This window comes from Chiloscyllium plagiosum, unplaced genomic scaffold, assembly GCF_037043375.1.
Source record: "Chiloscyllium plagiosum isolate Xiang-an unplaced genomic scaffold, Cpla_swu_hap1 HiC_scaffold_37, whole genome shotgun sequence".
Lineage (NCBI taxonomy): Eukaryota > Metazoa > Chordata > Chondrichthyes > Orectolobiformes > Hemiscylliidae > Chiloscyllium > Chiloscyllium plagiosum.
In genome coordinates this window covers 38865044-38890205 of record NW_028270175.1, presented here as the reverse complement: position 1 = coordinate 38890205, position 25162 = coordinate 38865044, and the positions used below count along the sequence as shown (strand labels likewise).

The 25162-nt window shown below is 53.2% G+C and overlaps 1 protein-coding gene across 2 annotated transcripts in view; it reads left to right on the top strand.

The window, feature by feature from the left end:
- The window catches only part of hp1bp3 (heterochromatin protein 1, binding protein 3), a 39537-nt gene continuing 14375 nt past the window's right edge, over positions 1-25162 (top strand). The window contains exons 1-5 of one of the 2 annotated variants that reach the window (XM_043675550.2): positions 1-121; positions 11052-11154; positions 12265-12409; positions 19449-19602; positions 21993-22136. In XM_043675550.2, coding sequence (XP_043531485.1) covers positions 11088-11154; positions 12265-12409; positions 19449-19602; positions 21993-22136 — 510 coding nt within the window. In that variant the 5' untranslated portion in view covers positions 1-121; positions 11052-11087. The remainder of the gene's footprint in view (positions 122-11051; positions 11155-12264; positions 12410-19448; positions 19603-21992; positions 22137-25162) is intronic. The other variant, XM_043675551.2, reaches the window with a different exon arrangement.

The following is a 25162-nucleotide window of genomic DNA, read 5'->3' as shown; positions in this document are numbered from 1 at the left end:
AGAGTCCGTTGGGTGACGGTGTTTCCGGTCGGGGGCGGGCTGAGGGAAAGAGGCGGTGGAGCGGGAGCGGTGGTTGCAGAGACAGAAACGGGCAGGGAGGCATTGAGAGAGCAAGAGTTAGGTAAGTGAGACGGAGAGTTGAAAGTTGCAATGCGAACACCGCACGCACTCGTGTGTTAGGCTGGTCCGTCCGTCCCCGTGGTCAAGGGTCCAGTTTCCCTGCGGCTACGAGCCTGATTTTGGCAGCGCCATTTTGTAGTTGTGTTTTTTAAAAAAAATATCTCGGGGCACCTCATTTTATTCAAGAAAGTACCTCGGAAATGTTTAAAGTGTAGTTCGAATCGAGCGGATTGATTATCGTCGGAGCTGTGTGTGAATTTCAGCCCCATTGGTGGAGGCGCTGCGATCTCGGATTTGCGCCGAATCGTTGCTTTGAATGAACGCGTTTGTGTTCGTTTGTTCAGGGTTGGCACTGAGCATGCGCTACTCACGCCGACTGTAGGGAGGACTCGACCCCATCGACTCCCAAGTCTCTTTCCCCCGCTCTCTTCCACTCCCCACGTACCCCCTCCTCCCCCCCCACGTATCCCCTCCTCCCCCCCCCCCACGTATCCCCTCCTCCCCCCCCCCCACGTATCCCCTCCTCCCCCCCCCCACGTATCCCCTCCTCCCCCCCCCACGTAACCCCTCCTCCCCCCCCCCCCACGTATCCCCTCCTCCCCCCCCCCCACGTATCCCCTCCTCCCCCCCCCCCACGTATCCCCTCCTCCCCCCCCCACGTACCCCCTCCTCCCCCCCCCACGTACCCCCTCCTCCCCCCCCCACGTACCCCCTCCTCCCCCCCCCCACGAACCCCCTCCTCCCCCCCTCCACGAACCCCCTCCTCCCCCCCCCCCACGAACCCCCTCCTCCCCCCCCCCACGAACCCCCTCCTCCCCCCCCCCCCACGAACCCCCTCCTCCCCCCCCACGTATCCCCTCCTCCGCCCCACGTACCCCCTCCTCCCCCCACGTACCCCCTCCTCCCCCCACGTACCCCCTCCCCTCCCCCCCCTCCCCTCCCCCCCCACCCCCGTTCCCCCACCCCCGTTCCCCCACCCCCGTTCCCCCACCCCCGTTCCCCCACCCCCGTTCCCCCACCCCCGTTCCCCCTCCACCGTTCCCCCTCCCCCGTTCCCCCTCCCCCCCCACCCCCGTTCCCCCTCCCCCCCCACCCCCGTTCCCCCTCCCCCCACACCCCCGTTCCCCCTCCCCCCACACCCCCGTTCCCCCTCCCCCCACACCCCCGTTCCCCCTCCCCCCACACCCCCGTTCCCCCTCCCCCCACACCCCCGTTCCCCCTCCCCCCCCCACCCCCGTTCCCCCTCCCCCCCCACCCCCGTTCCCCCTCCCCCCCACCCCCGTTCCCCCTCCCCCCCAACCCCGTTCCCCCTCCCCCCCCCACCCCCGTTCCCCCTCCCCCCCACCCCCGTTCCCCCTCCCCCCCCACCCCCGTTCCCCCTCCCCCCCCACCCCCGTTCCCCCTCCCCCCCCACCCCCGTTCCCCCTCCCCCCCCACCCCCGTTCCCCCTCCCCCCCCACCCCCGTTCCCCCTCCCCCCCACCCCCGTTCCCCCTCCCCCCCCCACCCCCGTTCCCCCTCCCCCCCACCCCCGTTCCCCCTCCCCCCCACCCCCGTTCCCCCTCCCCCCCCACCCCCGTTCCCCCACCCCCGTTCCCCCTCCCCCCACCCCCGTTCCCCCTCCCCCCCACCCCCGTTCCCCCTCCCCCCCACCCCCGTTCCCCCTCCCCCCCACCCCCGTTCCCCCTCCCCCCCACCCCCGTTCCCCATCCCCCCCCACCCCCGTTTCCCCCCCCCCCCGTTCCCCCATTCCCCCTCCCCCCACCCCGTTCGCCTCCCCCCCCACCCCCGTTCGCCTCCCCCCCACCCCCGTTCGCCTCCCCCCCCACCCCCGTTCGCCTCCCCCCCACCCCCGTTCGCCTCCCCCCCACCCCCGTTCGCCTCCCCCCACCCCCGTTCGCCTCCCCCCCACCCCCGTTCGCCTCCCCCCCACCCCCGTTCGCCTCCCCCCCCACCCCCGTTCGCCTCCCCCCCCCACCCCCGTTCGCCTCCCCCCCACCCCCGTTCGCCTCCCCCCACCCCCGTTCGCCTCCCCCCCACCCCCGTTCGCCTCCCCCCCACCCCCGTTCGCCTCCCCCCCACCCCCGTTCGCCTCCCCCCCACCCCCGTTCGCCTCCCCCCCACCCCCGTTCGCCTCCCCCCCACCCCCGTTCGCCTCCCCCCCCACCCCCGTTCCGCCTCCCCCCCACCCCCGTTCCGCCTCCCCCCCACCCCCGTTCCCCCTCCCCCCACCCCCGTTCCCCCTCCCCCCCACCCCCGTTCCCCCTCCCCCCCACCCCGTCCCCCCTCCCCCCCCACCCCGTCCCCCCTCCCCCCCACCCCGTCCCCCCTCCCCCCCACCCCGTCCCCCCTCCCCCCCCACCCCGTCCCCCCTCCCCCCCACCCCCGTTATCCCTCCCCTCCCCCCCACCCCCGTTCCCCCCACCCCTGTTCCCCCTCCCCTCCGCCACCCCCGTTTCCCCCCCACCCCCGTTCCCCACCCCCCCCCACCCCCGTTCCCCCTCCCTCCCCCACCCCCGTTCCCCCTCCCTCCCCCACCCCCGTTCCCCCTCTTCCCCACCCTCCACGTTCCCCCTCTTCCCCACCCTCCACGTTCCCCCTCTTCCCCACCCTCCACGTTCCCCCTCTTCCCCACCCTCCACGTTCCCCCTCTTCCCCACCCTCCACGTTCCCCCTCTTCCCCACCCTCCACGTTCCCCCTCTTCCCCACCCTCCACGTTCCCCCTCTTCCCCACCCTCCACGTTCCCCCTCTTCCCCACCCTCCACGTTCCCCCTCTTCCCCACCCTCCACGTTCCCCCTCTTCCCCACCCTCCACGTTCCCCCTCTTCCCCACCCTCCACGTTCCCCCTCTTCCCCACCCTCCACGTTCCCCCTCTTCCCCACCCTCCACGTTCCCCCTCTTCCCCACCCTCCACGTTCCCCCTCTTCCCCACCCTCCACGTTCCCCCTCTTCCCCACCCTCCACGTTCCCCCTCTTCCCCACCCTCCACGTTCCCCCTCTTCCCCACCCTCCACGTTCCCCCTCTTCCCCACCCTCCACGTTCCCCCTCTTCCCCACCCTCCACGTTCCCCCTCTTCCCCACCCTCCACGTTCCCCCTCTTCCCCACCCTCCACGTTCCCCCTCTTCCCCACCCTCCACGTTCCCCCTCTTCCCCACCCTCCACGTTCCCCCTCTTCCCCACCCTCCACGTTCCCCCTCTTCCCCACCCTCCACGTTCCCCCTCTTCCCCACCCTCCACGTTCCCCCTCTTCCCCACCCTCCACGTTCCCCCTCTTCCCCACCCTCCACGTTCCCCCTCTTCCCCACCCTCCACGTTCCCCCTCTTCCCCACCCTCCACGTTCCCCCTCTTCCCCACCCTCCACGTTCCCCCTCTTCCCCACCCTCCACGTTCCCCCTCTTCCCCACCCTCCACGTTCCCCCTCTTCCCCACCCTCCACGTTCCCCCTCTTCCCCACCCTCCACGTTCCCCCTCTTCCCCACCCTCCACGTTCCCCCTCTTCCCCACCCTCCACGTTCCCCCTCTTCCCCACCCTCCACGTTCCCCCTCTTCCCCACCCTCCACGTTCCCCCTCTTCCCCACCCTCCACGTTCCCCCTCTTCCCCACCCTCCACGTTCCCCCTCTTCCCCACCCTCCACGTTCCCCCTCTTCCCCACCCTCCACGTTCCCCCTCTTCCCCACCCTCCACGTTCCCCCTCTTCCCCACCCTCCACGTTCCCCCTCTTCCCCACCCTCCACGTTCCCCCTCTTCCCCACCCTCCACGTTCCCCCTCTTCCCCACCCTCCACGTTCCCCCTCTTCCCCACCCTCCACGTTCCCCCTCTTCCCCACCCTCCACGTTCCCCCTCTTCCCCACCCTCCACGTTCCCCCCTCTTCCCCACCCTCCACGTTCCCCCCTCTTCCCCACCCTCCACGTTCCCCCCTCTTCCCCACCCTCCACGTTCCCCCCTCTTCCCCACCCTCCACGTTCCCCCCTCTTCCCCACCCTCCACGTTCCCCCCTCTTCCCCACCCTCCACGTCCCCCCTCTTCCCCACCCTCCACGTTCCCCCTCTTCTCCCCCCCACCCTCCACGTTCCCCCTCTTCTCCCCCCCACCCTCCACGTTCCCCCTCTTCTCCCCCCCACCCTCCACGTTCCCCCTCTTCTCCCCCCCACCCTCCACGTTCCCCCTCTTCTCCCCCCCACCCTCCACGTTCCCCCTCTTCTCCCCCCCACCCTCCACGTTCCCCCTCTTCTCCCCCCCACCCTCCACGTTCCCCCTCTTCTCCCCCCCACCCTCCACGTTCCCCCTCTTCTCCCCCCCACCCTCCACGTTCCCCCTCTTCTCCCCCCCACCCTCCACGTTCCCCCTCTTCTCCCCCCCACCCTCCACGTTCCCCCTCTTCTCCCCCCCACCCTCCACGTTCCCCCTCTTCTCCCCCCCACCCTCCACGTTCCCCCTCTTCTCCCCCCCACCCTCCACGTTCCCCCTCTTCTCCCCCCCACCCTCCACGTTCCCCCTCTTCTCCCCCCCACCCTCCACGTTCCCCCTCTTCTCCCCCCCACCCTCCACGTTCCCCCTCTTCCTCCCCCCCACCCTCCACGTTCCCCCTCTTCCTCCCCCCCCCCCTCTTCCCCACCCCCCGTTCCCCCTCTTCTCTCCCCCCCCCCCCGTTCCCCCTCTCCCCCCCCGTTCCCCCTCTCCCCCCCCGTTCCCCCTCTCCCCCCCCGTTCCCCCTCTCCCCCCCCGTTCCCCCTCTCCCCCCCCGTTCCCCCTCTCCCCCCCCGCCCCCGTTCCCCCTCTCCCCCCCGCCCCCGTTCCCCCTCTCCCCCCCGCCCCCGTTCCCCCTCTCCCCCCCGCCCCCGTTCCCCCTCTCCCCCCCCCCGCTCCCGTTCCCCCTCTCCCCCCCGCTCCCGTTCCCCCTCTCCCCCCCGCTCCCGTTCCCCCTCTCCCCCCCGCTCCCGTTCCCCCTCTCCCCCCCGCTCCCGTTCCCCCTCTCCCCCCCGCTCCCGTTCCCCCTCTCCCCCCCCGTTCCCGTTCCCCCTCTCCCCCCCGCCCCCGTTCCCCCTCTCCCCCCCGCCCCCGTTCCCCCTCTCCCCCCCGCCCCCGTTCCCCCTCTCCCCCCCGCCCCCGTTCCCCCTCTCCCCCCCCCGCTCCCGTTCCCCCTCTCCCCCCCGCTCCCGTTCCCCCTCTCCCCCCCGCTCCCGTTCCCCCTCTCCCCCCCGCTCCCGTTCCCCCTCTCCCCCCCGCTCCCGTTCCCCCTCTCCCCCCCGCTCCCGTTCCCCCTCTCCCCCACCCGCGTTCCCCCTCTCCCCCCCCCCCCCGTTCCCCCTTTTCCCCCCCCGTTCCCCCTCTTCCCCCCCCCCCCCCCGTTCCCCCTCTCCCCCCCCCCGTTCCCCCTCTCCCCCCCCCCCCGTTCCCCCTCTCCCCCCCCCCCCCGTTCCCCCTCTCCCCCCCCCCCCCGTTCCCCCTCTCCCCCCCCCCCCCGTTCCCCCTCTCCCCCCCCCCCCGTTCCCCCTCTCCCCCACCCCCGTTCCCCCTCTCCCCCACCCCCGTTCCCCCTCTCCCCCACCCCCGTTCCCCCTCTCCCCCACCCCCGTTCCCCCTCTCCCCCACCCCCGTTCCCCCCTTCCCCCCCCCGTTCCCCCTCTTCCCCCCCCCCCCGTTCCCCCTCTTCCTCCCCCCCGTTCCCCCTCTTCTCCCCCCCCGTTCCCCCTCTTCTCCCCCCCCCGTTCCCCCTCTTCTCCCCCCCCCGTTCCCCCTCTTCTCCCCCCCGTTCCCCCTCTTCTCCCCCCCGTTCCCCCTCTTCCCCCCCCCCCCGTTCCCCCTCTTTTCCCCCCCCCCCGTTCCCCCTCTTTCCCCCCCCCCCCGTTCCCCCTCTTCTCCCCCCCCCCGTTCCCCCTCTTCTCCCCCCCCCGTTCCCCCTCTTCTCCGCCCCCCCGTTCCCCCTCTTCTCCGCCCCCCCGTTCCCCCTCTTCTCCCCCCCCCCCGTTCCCCCTCTTCTCCCCCCCCCCCCCCCCGTTCCCCCTCTTCTCCCCCCCCACGTTCCCCCTCTTCTCCCCCCCCACGTTCCCCCTCTTCTCCCCCCCCACGTTCCCCCTCTTCTCCCCCCCCACGTTCCCCCTCTTCTCCCCCCCCCGTTCCCCCCCCCGTTCCCCCCCCCGTTCCCCCCCCCCGTTCCCCACCCGTTCCCCCCCCCGTTCCCCCCCCCGTTCCCCCTCCCGTTCCCCCTCTTGCACCCCCGTGTTCCCCTCTTGCACCCCCGTGTTCCCCTCTTGCACCCCCGTGTTCCCCTCTTGCACCCCCGTGTTCCCCTCTACTCCTCCCCCCCCCGTTCCCCCCTACTCCTCCCCCCCCCTACTCCTCCCCCCCCCACTCCTCCCCCCCCCCGTTCCCCCTCTTCTCCTCCCCCCCCCCCGTTCCCCCTCTTCTCCTCTCCCCCCCCCCCGTTCCCCCTCTTCTCCTCCCCCCCCCCCCCCCCCGTTCCCCCTCTTCTCCTCCCCCCCCCCCCCCGTTCCCCCTCTTCTCTTTTCCCCCCCTCCCGCCCGCCCCGGCTTTCGTCGCGCGTCCGCCTCCGCTTTCGTCGCCCTCCCGCCCGCCCGCCTCCGCTTTCGTCGCCCTCCCGCCCGCCCGCCTCCGCTTTCGTCGCCCTCCCGTCCGCCCGCCCCCGCTTTCGTCGCGCCCGCCCGCCCCACGCTTGCGTCGCCCCCCCTCCAGCCCCCGCTTGCGTCGCCCCCCCTCCAGCCCCCGCTTGCGTCGCCCCCCCTCCAGCCCCCGCTTGCGTCGCCCCCCCTCCAGCCCCCGCTTGCGTCGCCCCCCTCCTGCCCCCGCTTGCGTCGCCCCCCTCCTGCCCCCGCTTGCGTCGCCCCCCTCCTGCCCCCGCTTGCATCGCCCCCCCTCCTGCCCCCGCTTGCATCGCCCGCCCCACACGCCCCCGCTTGCATCGCCCCCGCTCCCGCTTGCATCGCCCCCGCTCTCTTCCGCCCCCTCTTGCATCGCCCCCCCACCTCCCTCTTGCATCGCCCCCCTTTTGCTTCGACCACACCGCACACTCTGGCTTTGCCCTCCTGCCCACTCTTCATTTGCCCCCCCCACCCTCTCTTGCTTTGCTCCCCCCTCCCACTCTTGCATTTCCCGCCCACCCTGCCACTCGCCCAGCCTCCCTACCGCCCGCACTCCCACCCTTGCTTTGCCCCCCCGGCCCGCCCTCCCACCCACCCTTGCCTTGCCCCCCCCCCGGCCCGCCCTCCCACCCACCCTTGCCTTGCCCCCCCCCGGCCCGCCCTCCCACCCACCCTTGCCTTGCCCCCCCCCGGCCCGCCCTCCCACCCACCCTTGCCTTGCCCCCCCCCCCACCCTTGCCTTGCCCCCCCCGGCCCGCCCTCCCACCCACCCTTGCCTTGCCCCCCCCCGGCCCGCCCTCCCACCCACCCTTGCCTTGCCCCCCCCCGGCCCGCCCTCCCACCCACCCTTGCCTTGCCCGCCCTCCCACCCACCCTTGCCTTGCCCGCCCTTCCACCCACCCTTGCCTTGCCCGCCCTTCCCCTCTGGCTTTTCCCCGCCCTCCCCCCCTCCCTCTGGCTTTTCCCCGCCCTCCCCCCCTCCCTCTGGCTTTTCCCCGCCCTCCCCCCCCCTCCCCCCTCTGGCTTTCCCCCGCCCTCCCCCCCCCTCCCCCCTCTGGCTTTCCCCCCCCCCCCCTCCCCCCTCTGGCTTTCCCCCCCCCTCCCCCCCTCTCCCCTCTGGCTTTCCCCCCCCCCCGTCCCCCCTCCCTCCCCCCTCTGGCTTTCCCCCCCCCTCCCCCCTCTGGCTTTCCCCCGCCCTCCCCCCCCCCCCCCCCTGGCTTTGCCCCCCCCGCCCTCCCCCCCACCCTCCCCCCCACCCTCTGGCTTTGCCCCGCCCGCCCTCCCCCCCACCCTCTGGCTTTGCCCCGCCCGCCCTCCCCCCCACCCTCTGGCTTTGCCCCGCCCGCCCTCCCCCCCACCCTCTGGCTTTGCCCCGCCCGCCCTCCCCCCCCACCCTCCCCCCCACCCTCTGGCTTTGCCCCGCCCGCCCTCCCCCCCACCCGCCCTCCCCCCCACCCGCCCTCCCCCCCACCCTCTCCCCCCCACCCTCTCCCCCACCCTCTCCCCCACCCTCTGGCTTTGCCCCACCCGCCCTCTGGCTTTGCCCCGCCCGCCTTCCCCCCACCCTCTGGCTTTGCCCCGCCCGCCCTCCCCCCCACCCTCTCTCGCTTTGCCCCCGCCCGCCCTCCCCCCCACCCTCTCTCGCTTTGCCCCCGCCCGCCCTCCCTCTCTCGCTTTGCCCCCGCCCGCCCTCCCTCTCTCGCTTTGCCCCCGCCCGCCCTCCCTCTCTCGCTTTGCCCCCGCCCTCCCTCTCTCGCTTTGCCCCCCGCCCGCCCTCCCTCTCTCGCTTTGCCCCCCGCCCGCCCTCCCTCTCTCGCTTTGCCCCCCGCCCGCCCTCCCTCTCTCGCTTTGCCCCCCGCCCGCCCTCCCTCTCTCGCTTTGCCCCCCGCCCGCCCTCCCTCTCTCGCTTTGCCCCCCGCCCGCCCTCCCTCTCTCGCTTTGCCCCCCGCCCGCCCTCCCTCTCTCGCTTTGCCCCCCGCCCGCCCTCCCTCTCTCGCTTTGCCCCCCGCCCGCCCTCCCTCTCTCGCTTTGCCCCCCGCCCTCCCTCCCTCTCTCGCTTTGCCCCCCGCCCTCCCTCCCTCTCTCGCTTTGCCCCCCGCCCTCCCTCCCTCCCTCTCTCGCTTTGCCCCCCGCCCTCCCTCCCTCCCTCTCTCGCTTTGCCCCCCGCCCGCCCTCCCTCCCTCTCTCGCTTTGCCCCCCGCCCGCCCTCCCTCCCTCTCTCGCTTTGCCCCCCGCCCGCCCTCCCTCCCTCTCTCGCTTTGCCCCCCGCCCGCCCTCCCTCCCTCTCTCGCTTTGCCCCCCGCCCGCCCTCCCTCCCTCTCTCGCTTTGCCCCCCGCCCGCCCTCCCTCCCTCTCTCGCTTTGCCCCCCGCCCGCCCTCCCTCCCTCTCTCGCTTTGCCCCCCGCCCGCCCTCCCTCCCTCTCTCGCTTTGCCCCCCGCCCGCCCTCCCTCCCTCTCTCGCTTTGCCCCCCGCCCGCCCTCCCTCCCTCTCTCGCTTTGCCCCCCGCCCGCCCTCCCTCCCTCTCTCGCTTTGCCCCCCGCCCGCCCTCCCTCCCTCTCTCGCTTTGCCCCCCGCCCGCCCTCCCTCCCTCTCTCGCTTTGCCCCCCGCCCGCCCTCCCTCCCTCTCTCGCTTTGCCCCCCGCCCGCCCTCCCTCCCTCTCTCGCTTTGCCCCCCGCCCGCCCTCCCTCCCTCTCTCGCTTTGCCCCCGCCCTGCCCCCCCTCCCTCTCTCGCTTTGCCCCCGCCCTGCCCCCTCCCTCTCTCGCTGCCCGCCCGCCCACCCTGCCCCCTCTCGCTTTCGCCCTCTCGCTTTCGCCCTCTCGCTTTCGCCCTCTCGCTTTCGCCCTCTCGCCTTCGCCCTCTCGCCTTCGCCCTCTCGCCTTCGCCCTCCCCGTATTGCGCCCCCCATCCCTCCCGCCCCCCAACCCCCACCCTCCCCGCATCGCTCACCCGCCTCCCTCATAGGAATGATTTACTGTGTTGAGGTTATTTCTGAAGGAAAGTTGTTGTGAATTAGACTTCACAGTTTTTTTTTATGCTTGACCCCATATTCTTAATCATTCCAAAGTTATTAGGGATGTTTGCGCAAGTGTTTTTTGCGGGGAAGGTATTGAATATATTTGCTTGATTAGGTATTGTATCTATAAGGGCTATATGCCATTGGCTGCAACTGGGACAATACGTTTTTGAAGATCTGTTTATGCTTTCCACAGCCTTCAGGCTCTGGGACACATGAACTGCCTTTTAGTATTCAAGAACATTAAGCAGGTGGTCTTTCAAGTTTTGAAATATAAATCATATTTAAAGGCTTTAGTGTCATAATTGTCAACAACTTTCTGTTGAGTTTTGGTACTCACTTGTGTACAGTTGCAAGTATGATCCTATAACCTGTTAGCACTTGCCATTTTTATCTAATTTCAGTAAGCTATGATTCAGTAAGTAAATCTTAAGTTAATTTTCAAATTTGATCATCTAATACATATACGAATTGATACTGAATTCTATTTGCAAAAGTCGTTCTGAGAAGTTTGGCAAATTTGTCATAATTTTACTGATACATGTCCCACGTTTTACAATCTTTTTGAAAGGTCAGTCTAAAGTCTTGTAAACTCTTTAATTATCACATCAAAAGACACCAACTGGATAGGCTGGGACTTTTTTCACTGGAACTTAGGAGTTTGAGGGGTTACTTTACAGAGGCTTATAAAATTATGAGGAGTACAGATAAGATAAATTGCAGGTGGCTTTTTCCTCGGGTGGGGGATTTCAAGACCAGGGGGAATATTTTTAAGATGAGAGGAGAAAGATTTTAAAAAGACATGACCGACAATTTTGTTTTATACAGAGTTGTTAGTGTGTGGAATGAACGCCCAGAGAAAGTGGTGGATGTTGGCTCAGTTACATTTGAAAGACATTTAAATAAGTACATGAATAAGAAATGTTTGGAGGGATATGGGCCATGTGCAGGCAGGTGGACTAGTTTAGTTTGCGATTATGGTCGATGTGGATTTGGTGGGGAGAAGAATAATATTTTGGTGTTCTTTGACCATAACTATAATTGTACGGTTCAGACTGATTGAATAAATTTAAAGTTATGATCGACTTTTGTTAGACTTTGCTGCACAAGAGATTTTTCAGGTACAATCTTTCTACTTCAGTTATATTGCATCTACTGAAACTGGAAGTGAGCTTTCTGTGCAGTAATCTACACTTGTTCACTAAACTGGGCAGTTGTGAACCAAAGTATCCAAACCCTTCTGTCAGATTGTTTGGTGAATTTCATGTTGTCCGTTAATAGTATTTGGCTTAAACTATTTTATATAGTCTCTTTAACAGATCATTGAGTACCACATTGAAGACATGCCTATTCGACGGAATGCAAGTCCTTCTGCACAGGACACACCTGTGAAAAACAAGCCTACGACAGGTACCAATTATATTGAAATATTGCTTCCAAAATGTGATATATACAGTGAATTGCAAGCAGTGGTTCAGGCAGACTATGATCATCTAGATGGTATCAAGCTTCCAAAGTGTTTGATTGCCTCAATTTTCATGCAATTATTATTCAGAAATTTTGTCAATTTCTGTCTTGGAGCATATCCACTTTCTGAGCTTCCACACAGCCCTCTCGGGTAAAGAATTCCAAAGACTGACTATTCCTTGAGTGAAGAAATACCACCTCACCTCGGACTGAAATGGCAAACCCCTTATTTTTATTTATATAATGTGGGCAAGAGCAAGTAATTTCAGCGTTTGGCCACTGTTAATTACCTAGTTGTCATTGGTAGAGGACCTGCCAATGGCAGTTCTGATTAGATTAGATTAGATTACAGTGTGGAAACAGGCCCTTCGGCCCAACAAGTCCACACTGACCTGCCGGAGCGTAACCCACCCATACCCCTACATTTACCCCTTACCTAACACTACGGGCAATTTAGCATGGCCAATTCACCTGACCTGCACATCTTCGGATTGTGGGAGGAAACCGGAGCACCCGGAGGAAACCCACGCAGACACGGGGAGAACGTGCAAACTCCACACAGTCAGTCGCCTGAGGCGGGAATTGAACCCGGGTCTCTGGCGCTGTGAGGCAGCAGAGCTAACCACTGTGCCACCGTGCCGCCGTTCTGTTTAATGTCAGACCATTTACCTGGATTGTCCTTTATTTAAGATGGCAGTTACCTGACAGTTATGTTGCAAATATTACCTAGAAACCTTAATTTTAATGAGAAAAGTACCTAATTTGTGCATTAATCCGAATTAGCAATAAGATTTATTTTACCAATTCTCTCTTCAGAACCTGCGGGTGTTCACTGATTATATCTCAACTATAATCCAACCTAAGTATGGCAATGCCATAAACGTTGGATCTGTCCAGCTGTGTCTGTGTGCTCTCAACTGAAATATGTGGTGTGTCCCTAAGGCAGCATGAATTGGAGCTTGTTAGCTTGTTTCACGGGCAGCAGATTCCAGTGGTCTGCACTTACATTTATAAGATTTGCTCAGAGTTCACTTCTCTTTTCTCTGTGAGAAGATGCTGATGTGACATCAGAAGAATCCGTGTCAGCAGAGGAGGAACCTGAAAATGACACTTCAACCCAGGAAGAGGAAAAGAAAGAAGCAGAAAAAAGTGGAGATGAAGAGAAAGAAACCAAATCACCAGAGGAACCTAAAAAGGAGTAAGTATGAGTGTGGTGATTGGCAAGTGTATGCATACACATTTTATTGATAGTGTAATAAGGTATCCAATAACAGGAGAAGAAGGATGATGACTGGGATAGTTTCATCATGGGAATCGACACTGTTCTATCTAGCCAGCATTGAAAGTCCTGAAGGCTGTTCTGTCTGTCTGGTGCCAAGATTCAAGATATCTCATCTGGGATGCAGAGGTATTTGGAGTGGAAAAGGAAAGACCCAGTTGTCATGATCCAAGTAAGAACCAAAAATATAGGTAAAAAGAGGAAAGTGATTCTGCTGAGGGAGTATGAACAGCCAGGGGCTAAATTAAAAAGCAGAACCAAGAATGTAATGATCTCCAGATTACTTGAGCCACAGGCTATTTGGTATAGGGTCAATGGCATTAAACAGGCAAACTCATGGGCTCAAAGATTAGTGTGGGAAAAATGGGTTTGAATTCATGGGACCTTGGCAACAGTAATGGGGAAAGAGGAAGATATTCTGACGGAAAGGGCTGTATGAAACCATGCTGGGACCAGAGTCCTGACGAATCGCATAACTAGGGCTGTAGATACAGCATTAAACTAAACAGTAGAAGGTGGGCTCTGTTGCAAAGAAAATTATGAATAAAATTATGAATAACCTTAGCAGAGGTTATTAAAGCTTTCAGAAAAAGTTATAGGACAGAACAGGACTGAAAGTGGAGTCGCAAGTAGACAGGGCCGTGAAGAAGGTTTTTAGCACACTGGCTTTCGTCTGTCAGGGCATTGAGTAAAGAAGTTGGGAAGTTATGTTGCAGTTGTCCAGGACATTGTGAGGCCACACTTGGAATATTGTGTTCAGTTTTGGTCAGCTTGCTATAGGAAGAATGTTATTAAACTGGACAGAGTACCCAACAAAATTACAAGAATGTTACGAGGACTCAAGGGTCTAAGTTATAGGACGAGGTTGGACAAGTTAGGACTTTTTTTTTCTTTAGAGTGTAAGAGGTTGCGGGAAGATCTTAGAGAAGTGTATAAGATCATGAGAGGCATGGATAGAGTGAATACACTCAGTCTTTTTCCCAGGAGTTGGAGAATCGAAGACTAGAGGGCATCAGTTTAGGTTTAGAGGGGAAAGAATAAAATAGAAGCTTTTAAAGACGGGCAACTTTTTTTATAAGAGGGTAGTACATCTATGGAATGAACTGCCAGCGGAAATAGTTGAGGTAGTTACATTAACAACATTTAAAAGGCATTTGGACAAGTACAGTGAATAGGAAAGGTTTAAAAGGATATGGGCCAAGTGCAGGGAAGTAGACTTAGCATGCATGGACATTTTGGTCAGCGTGGACCAGTTTGAGCCGAAGGGCTGTAGGACTCTGAGTATGGAAAGGCTCAGGAGTGTAACTTCGGGCACAGCAGGTACGGAGGCAATCAATGCAGGACTGAGGGTGGTGCACACAATACACAAAATAAAGTAAATGAGCTTCTAACACTTTTTTTTAAGTTGGTAGGTATGATGTGGGTATTGCAGAGGTGTGGCTACAAAGGGATCAGGACTGCGAACTAAATATCCAAGGATATGTCCTATCAAAAGCACAACCAGATGAGGAGAGGGGGCATTGTTGCCTTGTTAGTAAGAAATGAAATTAAATCGATAGCGAGAAGTGGTAGAGGTGGAAGGTATAGAATCTGTGTGGGTTAAGTTGAGGAACCGCAAAGGAAAAAAGACCCTAATAGGAATCACGTACATGTCTCCTGGTGATAATCAGGATGTGAAGAATTTAAAGCAGGAAGTGGATAACGTTTGTAGGAAAGGGACTATTACAATGATCATGGGGACTTCAATACGCAAGTGGTTTGGGGAATTCAAGTTGGTAGCGAATCCCAAGAAAAGGAGTTTGTGGAATGTCTACAAGTGAATTCGTTGGAGCAGCTTGTGGTAAAGCCCAGTAGGGAACAGGCAGTTCTGGATTTGATGTGTAATGAGGCAGACTTGATTAGGGAACTTAAAAGCGAAGGAACCTTGATTCAGATATAATTGTAATGACATACATAAGAGAGGAACTGGCCAGAGTTGAGTGGAAAGGATGCCTAACAGGGAAGATGGTGGAGCAGCAACAGCAGGAGATTCTGGGGGTAATTTGGGAGGAAAAGCAAAAATTCATTCCTCGGAAGAGGAAACATGCTAAGGGGAGGATGAAGCAACTATGGCTGACAAGGGAAGTCTGGGACAAAATAAAAACAAAAAGAGAAAGCATACAGTGTGGTGACAACGACAGGGAAATCTTCAAACACCAGAAGACAACTTTTTAATAAACCTAGGTGGAGTGGTGTGAAGATGAAATATGACGTTAAGTAAGCTAGCAATATTTTTTAAAATTGCAAGTTTTTAAGAGTTATAAAAAGTAAGATAGACTGGGCATTGGAGCACTGAAAAATGAGGCTGGAGAAGTAGTAATGGGGAAATAAATTATGAAGGAACTGAATAGGTACCTTGCATCAGTTTTCTCAGTGGAAAACACCGGCAGCAAACAGGAACTTCAAGAATTGGGGACAGAGATGAATGTAGTGCCATCACAAGGAGAATGTACTGAGGAAACTGAAAGATTTAAATGTGGATAAGCCACCTGGACATGATGGACCACACCCAGTGTTCTGAAGAGATAGCTGAGGAGATTGTTCGGTTACTGGTGGTGATCTTTCAGGAATCACTGGAATTGGGGAGGGACCCAGAGGTCTGGAAAATGACTAATGCATCACCCCTGTTTAAGAAGGGAGGGAAGCAGCAGACAGAACTATAGGCAATTAGCGTGACCTCAGGCATTGGTAAGATTTTAGAATCCATTATTAGGGATGAGATTGTGGTCAAATAGGGCTGAGTCAGAATAGCTTTGTCAAGGGGAGGCCACTTCTAACAAATCTGTTGGAATGTTTTCAAGAAGTGACAAGCAAGTTAAAGAAAAGAGAGTCAGTGGACATGATCTGTTTTGTATTTCCATAAATCCTTTGACAAATTGCCAAGCAGGGAGACTACCAAATAAGATAAAAGTCTGTAGTGTTAGGGGTAAGGTGCTGATATGGACAGAGGATTGGCTGATTGGCAGAAGGCACAGAGTGGGGATAAAGGGGTCTTTTGCAGGATGGCAGCCAGTGACTAGTGGAGTTCTGCTGAGGTCAGTGTTAGAACCACAACTATTTGCATTATACACTAATGATCTGGACAAAGGAACTGAGGGCATTGTTGCTAAGTTTGTAGATGCCACAAAGATAGGGGGAGGAACAGGTAATGTTGAGGAACGGGAAGGCTGGAGAAAAACTTGGACAGGCTTGGAAAGTAGGCCAGGAAGTGACAGATGGAATATTATGTGGAAAGAATAGAGGCATAGACTATCTTATGAAAAGGAAAAGGCTTCCAGAGGGGCTTAATAATCCCAGCTCAGGATTCTGTTAAAGTTAATGTGCAGATTAAGTTGGCAGTGTGGGAGGCAAATGCAGTGTTGGCATTTATTTGAAGAGGGATAGAATACAAGAGGAGAGATGTCCTGCTGAGGCTGTGTAAGGCTCTTGTCAGACTTCATTTGGAAATTTGAGAGGACTTGTGGTCTCTATCTAAGGAAGGATATAGTGGCATTGAATGGGATCCAGAGGAGGTTTGCAACGGTGACCCTGGGGGGTGAATGGCATATTAGTTGAGGAGCATCTCCACCTATCTTGGAGGACTATGGATCTGTACTCTTGGAATTTAGAAGGATGAGGGAGATGGGAGGATCTCATTGAAACTTAGAGAATAATGAGAGGCCTTGGTAGAGTGGTTGTGGAGCAGGTGTTTTCATGAGTAGGTGAGACGAGGACCTGGGGCACAGCTTCAGAATGAAGGGGCAGCCTTTAGAACAGAGGTAAAAATGAATTTCTTCAGGGTTGGTGAATCCATGAAACTCATGGCTATGGAGGCCAAGTCTTGTGTGTATTCAAGACAGGAAAGTAGGTTCTTGATTAGTAAGTGTTTCATAGGTTATGGGGAGAAGGCAGGAGACTGGGGTTCAGAAGCATTTCAGCTATGATCACTTGAGCAGACTTGATGGGCTGAATGGCTTAATTCTGTTCCTAATCTTGTGATCTAACTTGTTTTCACAGATCAGACTCTAAGCACTGCAGCCATTGTATTGGTTATAGTAGAATAGAAATTTCCAGACTTTTGAATATCTTCAGTTATGATATTCCTCAGTTCCACGTTTTAATGACGCAAAACTACATTTTCTCTTGAATACAGTTTTCCCCATTGTTCTTCCTAAATGGGTAGATCGAGGTGAATGAAAGGGAGTATCAGGTGAAAAGACAAGATGGAGCAAATAAGAAAGAAAATGAGCATGGAAAGTATAGGGAATTTGGGGGTAAAGCAGAAAAATAGGGTTGTGAAAAATTGCCACTGAGAATAGAAATTTTACATTGCATAGGACTGATTTTGTTCTCTTTAAGCAACTAAAAGAGTACAAATTGCAGCATTTAAATGTTGGAAGCTAATAAAAGCTTACAGGTCCATACTAAAAGAAATAATGTTGTTTCAGGTGAGATGAGAATGTCACCAATTTCTAAAACAGCATATCTAATTTGCATTATTCTCACTATCCTCCTCCTGGAACCCAGCAATCTCAGTTGAAACTGATAATAAGCATTAGTTGAACAAGGGTAGTTGTGAATAAAGTCATTTTCAGGGCAGATATTTCGTGCTTCAGACCTGTAAATGCTCCAGCTGTTGAGATTTTGCAAGGCTGCTGGTAGTGTTATTATTGCTAGACTATTAATTCGAAGACCCAGGTAATATTCTGAGTACCTTGGTTCAAATTCAGATATGGCAGATGGTGAAATTTCGAATTCAATAAAAATCTGGAATTAAGAGTCCAGTGATGAAGTGACAATCAGCAAAACCCACCTGGTTCACTAATGAGAGTCATACAGCATGGAAACCATCTGTGCCAACCATCCTAAACCGATCCAGTCGTATTTGCCAGTATTTGGCTCATATCCCTGTAAACCCTTCCTCACTTCATTCCATACATGCATCATCATCTGCATGAAAAACCTCTGGTTCCTTTTTGACTTTACTCCTCTCACCTTAAACCTATGCTCTCTAGTTTTGGGCTCCCCTACCCTGAGAAAAAGAGCTTAACAACTTACTCTTTCCATGTCCCTCATGACTTCATCAACCTCTCTTAGGTCACCCCTCAGCCACCTACATTCCTGGGGAAAACAGCCCCAGCCTTTTCAGCCTCTTCCTATAGCTTGCACCCTCTAATCTTGTCAACATCCTAGTAAATCTTTTCTAAACCCTAAACTACAATCCTTACCTGATCTGGCCAGTACATGGATCCAGATCCAGAGTAATAGTTGACTTTTTAACTGTCCCATGAAATGACCTAGCAAGTCACTCAGTTGTAATAGTTGCTAGAAAGTCTCAAAGAATGTCAAGAATGATTGCATTTAGCATCAAGGGCTTGTTTTTGTACTTTGCATCAAGGAGCCCTGACAAAACGAGTCAACAGGAATCCGGGTGGAAAGCTCTCCACTGATTGGAGTCATACCAGATAGTATCCTAGGTTAAGCATCTTCAACTGCTTCAATCTTCCCTCCATTACCAAGTTAGAAGTGGCCATGTTCACAATGACTGCATAATGTTTAACAATATTCATGACTCCTCAGATATTGAAGTAGTTAATGTCCAAAAGTAGTGAGATACGGACAATGTCCGGGCTTGTGCTGAAAAGTGGCAAGAAACATTCACCACACAAATGCCAGGCAATGACTATCCCCAATAAGAGACAATATAACCATCACCCCTTGACAGTTGGTAACATTATTCATCACTATTCCCCCCCTATCAACATCCTTGGAGATACCGTTGACTAGAAACTAAGCTGAACTGCACTACCCAGACAAGAGCAGGTCACAGGCTAGAAAGCCTGCAGCAAGTAACACCCCTCTTGACCCCCCCAGTGCGTGTCCACAATTAATAAGGCAGAAGTCAGGAGTGTGATGGAATACTCTCCACCTGTTTGGATGAATGCAGCTCCAGTAATACTCCAGAATCTTGACACCATCCAGGGCAAAGCAGCTACATGTGCTCCTGACGCTCAGCAGCAGCCACGTGTACCATCTGCAAAATGCACTGCAGAAAATCATCGAAGCTCCTTAGACAGTATCTTCCAAACCGACAAAACCTCCGTCTAAAAAGATTGTACAACAGATACATGGTAGTATCGCCATCTGCAATTTTGCCTCCAAACCACTCAGCATCCTGACTTGGCAATGTACTATTGTTCCTTCGTTGTTGTAGGGTCAAAATCCTGGAATTCCATCCTTCATGGCATTGTGGATCTACCGACAGCGCGTTGCCTGCACTGGCTCAAGACGACAGCTCAATGTCACTATCTCAAGGGCAACTAAGGATGACCAATAATTGCTGGACCAGACAGTGACACCCACATTCTGAATGAATAAAACAAAATCCCCAACATAGCTACATTTATAGTTCTATAGATTAGATTAGATTACTTACAGTGTGGAAACAGGCCCTTCGGCCCAACAAGTCCACACCGACCCGCCGAGCGTAACCCACCCATTCCCCTACATTTACCCCTTTACCTAACACTACAGGCAATTTAGCATGGCCAATTCACCTGACATGAAACTGGTGTCCTCCAAGTTGAGTTATAGCATTGTCATGTTTTGAACAGTATATTGAATCTGAACACAGTAACAAATGTTTCAAATTGTAATCTGAGCTTTTTACCTATTACAGTATAGTGGATGTTTTGCACTGTTGGTGTTTTCCTGTTGAGGTGTTGAACTATGTTCCTGTCTGCCCCTTCCCAAGGTTGTGATGTTAAATCTGAAGGAATATAAAGCTCTCCCAATGTTCTGATTTAAATGGTCACTCTTTTCAATTAAGGTAATGACTTAATAAACATGAAGCATTTTGTAGCACTGAAAAAGGTTATGGTTTTCCCAGAAAATGTTAGTGTGAACAGTGCTTAAGTGTTATTTGTGACTCTTGTTATAGAGAAAAGGAACCATCCAAGGATAAGAAAATTAAAAAGACCATTCCATCTTGGGCGACGTTGTCTGCTAGTCAACTGGCTCGAGTGCAGAAGAATTCTCAGATCAGTGCTACTACACGACCAAAAATGGATGCTATTGTCATTGAAGCTATTAAGGTACGGAAAAATGTCTGTTATAGATGTTGCGAGCTTTTCAAGTTTCGTTAAGCTTTCTCACTGCAGCTCGAGCAACTATATCTTTTGGCTGCTGTGAAAGTTCAGATCACAGAAATAACGGTTTCACTTTTTGTTTAAACAAACCGATCTTTGAATAAGTTTAAAACTCATTCTGGTGATGGAATCCCCCATAACTTGTTAATCTGAAAGTGTTGACACCGTGATAGCACTCTTATCTCTTAAGTTAGATGGTCACGAATTCAAACCCTGGAGATTTATGCACTTGATCCAGTGTGAAGAAGCAGATAGTTTGGGGACTAGATTCTCAAACATGGAGCCAAAATTAGTAATAAATGCTGATAGATGAACAATTAGAATAAAGGAGCATTTGACCGGAAATCTTCAAATAGTAGAGACTACACCTGTGGATTTTGATGACACTATGATAGCATTTAAATAGATGGGTAACAGTACAACATTTGAGGGGTTCCTCAATAACTAGCTTCCAGCAATGGATAGAACACCGGCAGCTGAGCTTTGTTTATATAGTGTAAAAGACAGCAGTCACCTCCACAGGAGCATTTGATGAGTTCACTTTTGATGTGAGAACGACTTCTATAAGGATTTTCAGCAGCAAATAATTAACATGAGGATGGGTAATGTAATGATTGTGGAAATAGTTCTTGAGATTAGTGTACAAGATGGGAAACTCTGGTCATTGTAAGGAATGTCAGAGCCTGGCGTAGTGCGAAGGGTTGAATTTGGTGGCAGCAGTTAATGATGTTTTTGGTTTGGTCAATAATTGAAATCTCTTGACAAAAGTACCATAGCTTAAAGTTGTTCCTGGTGGCTTATATGCCAGCTTCTATTAAGTGCTTCTCAAGATACTTCAGTATTTGAGCTGTGCTGCCACTGTAGATAACTGAAGCTGAATTCTATTTTGTGATTTTTAACTGTTGAATTGGTAGGGGAGATGGGTGCAGGTTGTGTTGAAGTAAGCATGTGAAGGTTGAGGAGGACTGTTTTTAACCACCTTGACAAAAAGACTGAATTAGATGGGAACCGAGAAATCTTGAGGCCTCTGAGGTATTGTATTCTTTGCAAGTTAATGCAGACCCTGAGCTTAACGCTACAGAGTTCAGGAACTAACTATATGAAGAAATGAATACTTTCCTTGTAAGTTGCGGCATTAAGTTTAATGAAATAATGTTTTTGAGGTTATTGATGAATTCTGATTCTGCTCATTTGAGAGTCTGAATATCCATATATCAGTCCCAGTGCAGTTACCATATGACATCTTTGAATGAAATATAATTTGATTTATATTGCAACATTCTCCATTTCGATGTTTTATGCTTTACAACCAAGGCTTCTTTTGAAGCATTGTCGCTACTGAAGTTGTAAAATTCACCACCTAGTTAGTCTTTCAGATTGAAATAATAAGTGTGTCCTAATACACAGTTTTTTGAGGTGACGTTGCTAGATAGTGCTGACCATGGGTATTGGGGAACCTCCCCTTCTGTGTGCCTCTGAATAATGCAGCATTCCCTCTCTATTGTGCTGAAGTAGAGTCTCCATTTTATTCAAATTTTTCAGTTTGGGCTTGAAGCTATGATATCTGACTCTTGTAAGAAAGCCGTGCCTGAGCTAAGACACAACTTTGCCATTAAGAATAAAGAAATGTAGAACATATTCCAAGCAATTGATGCAGATTCAAAATGAGGAATTCACTCCAGCCATAGGCAAAGAGGTGATTGCAGCAGTCTGATCACCTTGAACTTCTTATTCGTTCATAGGATGAGTGTGTTGCTGACCAGCATTTATTGTCCATCGCTAAGTCCCCTGAAGGTGGTGGTGGTGGTGAGCTGCCTTCTTGAAATGCTACAATCTTTGGATGTCTAAGGACACCCACAGTGCTGTTCAGGAGTGTCAAGATTGTGACCCAACACAGTGAAACAATGGTGACGTAGTTCCAAGTCAGGATGGTATGTTGTTCAGAAGGGAACTTTGAGGTAATGCATCCACTGCCCTTGCCCTTCTAGGTGGTTGAGGTTGCTAGTTTGGAAATTGATGTCAAAGGATTCTTAGCAAATTGCTGCAGTGCATCTTATACACATTTAGTAGCTACAGCAAGCATTTTCCCAATTTAAAAGCAAAGATGTTGCATCTGAGTGTTAGCATCATGATGTACAAATCTTAAATGTTTACCTAATATGTGGCTTGCTGCTATATTGTTATTAGTTATTTATGGCAGCACTTGCAATTATTGCTATCAATTAAGTAATTTGGTTCCAATACTATCATTTTTGTAGAGCGATTATTGTAATGAGCTGTTTCAAATCCACAGCTGGAAAGGAAACATTTTTAAAATACTGTATATTTTTTATCAGGCTTGTTTTCAGAAGTCTGGTGCTTCCGTTGTTGCCATTCGAAAATATATCATTAACAAGTATCCGTCACTGGAACTGGAGCGCAGAGGATATATCCTGAAGCAAGCCTTAAAACGGGAGATGCAACGTGGTGCTATCAAACAGGTAATTGTTATTTTCTGGGTTGCCCCTAAAGACATTGAAAATAAAGTAAAATGTAGATACTATCTGATAATTAGAACTGGATTCCAATTCCACTATGTAGTTAGTATATGGTGAAGTTTAAATGCACCCCAGAAAAGTGAAATCTCTATTTCGTGGAGTAATTTTACTTCATAAAATATGTATAGCTACATTTTTATATTACATACAGTACGGAGAACTATAAAAGTAAGATACAGCTACTGCATGACTAATTGACTAACTAGGTAAATTGCATATTTGGACAAACTAATGAAGAGAAGGTTGAAAGATTATGTAAGTACAATAGTTAAAATTCCATAGGGAGTCATTAATGGAAATTTATTACAAGCTATTTCATCTTGTCTCGAACAGCAGATTCGGAGGACATATCCTTTGGATGAAGGGAAGTAACCTTGGAAACATTTTCAATGAGAGTGAGCAAGCCATCTATAGAACAGGCTTTCTGGAGGGATGGTAGAAATTGTTAATATTGATTGATTGAAAATTAGCCAAATGCTGTGCCTGAGGATACACTTGGTAGTTCAAGCTCTATTCTGCCATTAATGGTTTAACTGTTTTGACGACTAAATGTCTGAATTTTGGTAAAACCTTTGTTCAGCTGTGCTGAAATAGTGATCACAAGGGTTTTTTTTGTGAATTGTTTGTGAGGACCTTTTCCCCAGTGCTGAGCAAATATAAGTATTCTCCATCCTCATTATCCCTTGATTTACTATCCAAGACCCATTTACTTGTGAAGTTAGCCTCAGACCCCCATCTCTCAATTTTCCTGTTGTCTCATCTAGTCTCCATCAGTAAACATTGTGCAGTCCTTCATGATATATAGGATACACCTGTGGAATTGTGGTTAAATAATGACCGAAATCGGTGTGCGGCGAAAATTATCTCTGTATTCAGCAACCACAGTAGCACAATTCAAGCTGGTGATGGAATCCCAAAATACTGTTCTTACAGTAGCTTCTTTATACACACTTCTTACATATGTTGAAATTCTATCACTATGGTGTTACATTGTTTTCCCTATTATACATCAAGGTTTGCCTAATCTCTTGGGTAAAAGGGAGATGGTCTAAACATTTGTTATATGGTGGCTGTTACCTTCTGATGGGATTAAATGTCTGTCCAGTCTGTTTGCATAATTAAGAGGTGTTAGCCCTTTTGTCTTTTAAGTTAGCAAATGTTAAGTAAAACTACTAGGCCTATATGCTCTAAATAAGTTTGAAATTCATATATGTACTTAATAAAAGAATAAAGCATATTAAACTGATTACTCCAGCTGGGTTGTGAGATTTGTTTACTGTTTGCTAAAGAGAGTTTCATTCATTCATACAATTTCATGGAAGCACTGCTTTGACAGTAAAGGGGACAGTGGCCCTGTTCAATGCTTTTACTAGTTGGGTAAACTGATGTTCCAAAATCTATTCAGGTCTTGAGAAATGGTTGGTAAGTTTTCATAGTTTTCGTTGTTTCGTGGAAACAGTTGGAAGGGTATTGTTGAATAGGTTAGTAATCTTGGATACTTATTCAGAGGTAGCTTTTGATGTAAATAGGTCTGATTAAGGGTCGAAGGTGTGAAGGAGCAGTAATGTGTATGGAAGTAATGTTTTAATTTAGTCTATCCTGCAATAGTAAAATGCATGACAAAAATGTGGTTTAATGAATAAAAATGCATTATAGTAAACAACAGGTTTCTAAAATGTAATGAATGAATGGGAGCATGATGATAATGTTTATAGTGAACTGGTGAATGAGTTGTAAAGATACCTATAACAATGTATTTAACAAGTATGTACTAGTCAGGGAAATTGTTCGATGTTCTGCAATCTATTCAGTCCTGAGAAACGTTCGGCAATGGCTGATTTTATATTACAATCTTTCCATAGTTTCAGGTGCATCCTGAAGACACTGTGGTGGTGAGGGTGTTGTTTCTGAATAGAGGTCTGATAAAGGTTGAAGGTGTGAAGTTGCAGTAATGGGTATGGAAGTAATATTTTAACTTAAAATCACAATGCCAGGTTATAGTCCAACAAGTTTATTTGGAAGTACTAGCTTTTGGAGCGCTGCTCCTCCAGTCCACCACCAGCATCTCCACCTCATGTTTTAATTTAGTCTATCTTGCAACAGTAAAATGCACTACAAAAATGCTCATTATAGTAAACAACAGGTTACTAAAGGGTTATGAATGAATGGGAACATGGTGCTAATGAACATAGCAAACTGCTGAGTGAGTAGAGATACCAATAATACAATATCTCTCAGTCCCTCTCTTTTGATTCTCCTGAGACCCTTCAAAGAGGATCACTCAATTCTTATCCTAGCTTAAATATACCACTTGGGTCTTTTAGATGATGGAGGGGCTTGCAGGGATATGGTTCACAGTTGGAAATAGTATATACTTTTAACAGTTAATTGGCAACTGCACTTTACAAAAAGAGAACATACATAGTTAGTGTGGAATGTCCATTTGATGTAGGAGATGTGAATCCTTGACAGAAACTGGATATTAGCCATATCTGATATGGTCATTCCCACTTTGCACCCAAGAGTTCATTATAGATCTTTTTCACAAGAACCCACTTGCTTGGTACAATGTTGTGACCTCCCTCTGACGAGTCCTTCCATGCAGCCGATACCTGTGAGGAAACAGAACTTACAGCACTTGACAGTACGATAATATGACATTTGCCATTCTGTAAATCTGTTATCTAGGATAGAGATATTGGCCTGCCTGTGTTGGGAATAGTCCTGACACATTACACAAAAATATTTGTAATAACTGGGGGCAAGGCATTCTCTCCTGGTATTTAGCCAATCGCTGTTTCAAGTTCTGATTCATTATTTCCTCTTGCCCCAATGAATCTGGATGATAAGGTCCGATCAGTCCTTCCAAAGTCATGGGCAACGCCAAAAGGGTAGCAGGAGTCTGTGTAAATATTGGTAGACTGATCCTCTGCTGTTCTACAGGCTTCAGTCAGAATCTGTCTTGACAG